Genomic DNA, 2,900 nt, shown 5'->3' with positions numbered 1-2,900 from the left:
ATAAAACATTTTGTAACATCTACGAAACTCGACTTAAATATAGGTCGAACAAACTTCGACACCTGTTGACGTTGAATTTCGTCTACACAAGATTTTGGAGAGTAAATAATGAATGCTTGAATAAATGAAATATTGTGCACTTCTACTAAAGTAGATGAATCCTTAAAGGCGAGTCCTTTTTTCATGATCGATCCCATATCCAGAATATATCCTTGGACGTGCGAATATTAAATAAAAAATCTCAAACGAAATGCTGTGAATTCTTAGACAGACGAAGCTTTGGATGAATGTGGGACATTGACTGGATTTTCAAATGGTTTCAATGATAGATTTTCCTCTAAGCCTTAATCTACGTGATCTTGGACGAGAATTTTATTCTAATTGTAAGAATATATTACATAGGCCAAGAATGTGTAACAATACAAATATAAACAAGTTAGATTTATTTAGTCAGCGTAATTCTGCTTAAACGTTCTGCTGAACGTTCAATTTAAATGACAAGTCTAACTTATTTACGTTCGTATTGTTCGTATAATCTAAGGAATTACGTACAATTTTACGTATTTTCCTCTCGTTGTGTTTTACTTCTTTTTTTTTTATTCAAACATCTCGGAGAATATAAACCGAAACTATAAGGCTTATGCGTTAAGATATACACAACATTGACACTTGCCAGTTGGCATCTCCTTATGCGGTTCGCAACACCTACACAACGAAAATTATAATTCCTTACTCGAAGGTTACACAATACGTCATATCGTACATTATCGCGTTAGGATGAAAAATGAGCTCTCTGACTTAGGTTCCTTCGATACACACGAGACAATACGATGAATTTGTTGAGGTGCGATCGCGAGCTACTATAGTCAGTCCGTGTATATTACAATCGTATATTTCGCGCTTTACAGCTTGTCGCTACGTCTCAACGTATATTGACGATCATCTTTATGTCTAAGCTCGCATCAAAGCCATTACGACATATAACATGCTTATGTATCTTATAAAATTATAACTCTAATTATTTGATATTAGATCAGAAGATATGTACGTCGTCATGGAAAACAAGAGGTACCTTTTTCACATTTAATTCAATAGTATCTGAATAAAAAAGTAACACCCTTCCCTGATATATTCCCCAAGAAACTCGCCTTGGATCTCATCTCGACGACGTACGATTGTCTGTTGACATTGCGCTCAGTTTGAAAGAAAAGAAAAAAAGAACAGATATACGTTATCGAAGATAAAGGGGGAAATTATCGTTTTTCCACCTTTAAGTTCACTAGTGAAAATTAAATTACATCATCTATGTAACTTATCCCTGTGTATGTTATCCTATCCCTATCCTATGTTTAAAATTACAATATCCCATACAAGTTATAAAAAGAAAGAATAAACAAGTACTTACACACTACCGATTTGGCTTACGATTAATATTTAATATATAATTAAAGACTACGCAAAGAAAACAAAAAGAAAAAAAAAGGACTATTCATATTGCATCAGCGTAACTTAGTGTCTTTTCACCACTGATCACTTTGATTTTGAACGAATATATAAATCGTCGTTTAGCGTTAGAAACGCATTGCCCGATCTCAAAAACTATTGTAGTTATTGCCGCCCAACTGCGAGTTGAAACCTCTGTTGTTTGGCGAGTATGCTGGCCTGAAGTTGTTGGTACCTAAGCCTGCGTACAAAGAAACCTATATATGCATGTATACATAAACATGTTAAATAAATGTGCGATGTTGTATCAATATGACGTGATAAATGCGAATGGTTGAACAATTTTCTGCGATTAGCGTAATTTAGGTGTATTAAATCAGAGTTGTTTCGGAATATTTTAATACAAGGAAAATTATATACGAACCATTTACAATCATAAGAGATTATTCCAACATTTAATATATTTTCAAATTAATTTAGAGAATTACACGTTTTATCTTCCGTTATGCGTTTTCAGTTTTCGATATGATCCAGCAATGTTACCTCCACAGAAATTGCCGATACCGCTTAGTGACATGCTACTCGACCCGCCGGTTGAGTTCATAAACAGTTCGATATATCTGTGCGACATGTGGCTTTTATCCTGCAACAAGACGAACAAGTTAAAATCAAATTATCTTACGCTGTATACGAATTACCGTACGATACACGGTCTTTTCATGGGTGGAAATCGTTCCACATAAATGGTTTTTAAACTAAAAGTTGACTTTTAAAAAATAATTAAACAGGAGACACAAACCTTGCACATTGCTTTTAGAGCTTCTTCGTGAGTCGCGAATTCCACGTCAGCTTCTCCCGATGGACGACCGCCATTCTCAAGAATAATGCGGACGTTCACCGGCTCGATTGGTCTGAAGAACTGTAAAATAAAAATGTTGCAGAGATAAAAATTGGAAAAGGGTCTTTCAAAAATGGAGTTTTTATCGTTTGGTTATAAGAATTACATCAGCTATGTCTTGTTCCGTCGCCTTGAACGGCAGTCCTCGCATATGGATACTATACACGCCGGAGTTACCGCCCCAAGAGTCATTGTTGCCGCCTCTGTAATTGCCGCCCTTCATATCCATGCTGCCGCGCATTCCCATATTGCCGCCGCGAGATCCGTAGTTGTTCCCGCTTCCTCCCCATGGGCCGTTATCGAAGTCTAAAGTAGATTACAAAGTTTACGATAAAACCGGAAACAGATTACGAGATTTGAAATGAAGTAAATGGTAGACATGTAAATACATACGTAATGAATTAGTACGTGAATTGTATAATAAGTCTCTATTACGGTATTCTCCTGCACGAGAGTCTTCGTACTTCGATAGATGAAAGGAATCACCTCTATTTCTGGATCCTCGACCATTGTTGCTAAAGCGATTCATCCCACCGAAGCGATCACCTCGAGTGTACGG

General features: G+C 36.4%; 1 protein-coding gene across 1 annotated transcript in view; it reads right to left on the bottom strand.

The window, feature by feature from the left end:
* Window positions 1-338: 338 nt before the first annotated feature.
* Window positions 339-2,900, bottom strand: part of LOC112460778 (heterogeneous nuclear ribonucleoprotein H2-like) — a 6,292-nt gene continuing 3,730 nt past the window's right edge. The window contains exons 5-9 of the mRNA XM_025025621.1: window positions 2,828-2,900; window positions 2,448-2,647; window positions 2,243-2,362; window positions 1,987-2,086; window positions 339-1,684 (exon numbers count right to left, since the gene is read on the bottom strand). Of these exons, the coding sequence (XP_024881389.1) occupies window positions 1,593-1,684; window positions 1,987-2,086; window positions 2,243-2,362; window positions 2,448-2,647; window positions 2,828-2,900 (585 nt within the window). The 3' untranslated portion in view covers window positions 339-1,592. The remainder of the gene's footprint in view (window positions 1,685-1,986; window positions 2,087-2,242; window positions 2,363-2,447; window positions 2,648-2,827) is intronic.

This window comes from Temnothorax curvispinosus, unplaced genomic scaffold (assembly GCF_003070985.1).
Source record: "Temnothorax curvispinosus isolate PA1 unplaced genomic scaffold, ASM307098v1 QBEX01010810.1, whole genome shotgun sequence".
Classification (NCBI taxonomy): Eukaryota; Metazoa; Arthropoda; class Insecta; order Hymenoptera; family Formicidae; genus Temnothorax; species Temnothorax curvispinosus.
The sequence above is the reverse complement of the archived record's forward strand: the minus strand, read 5'-3'. Positions and strand labels throughout refer to the sequence as shown.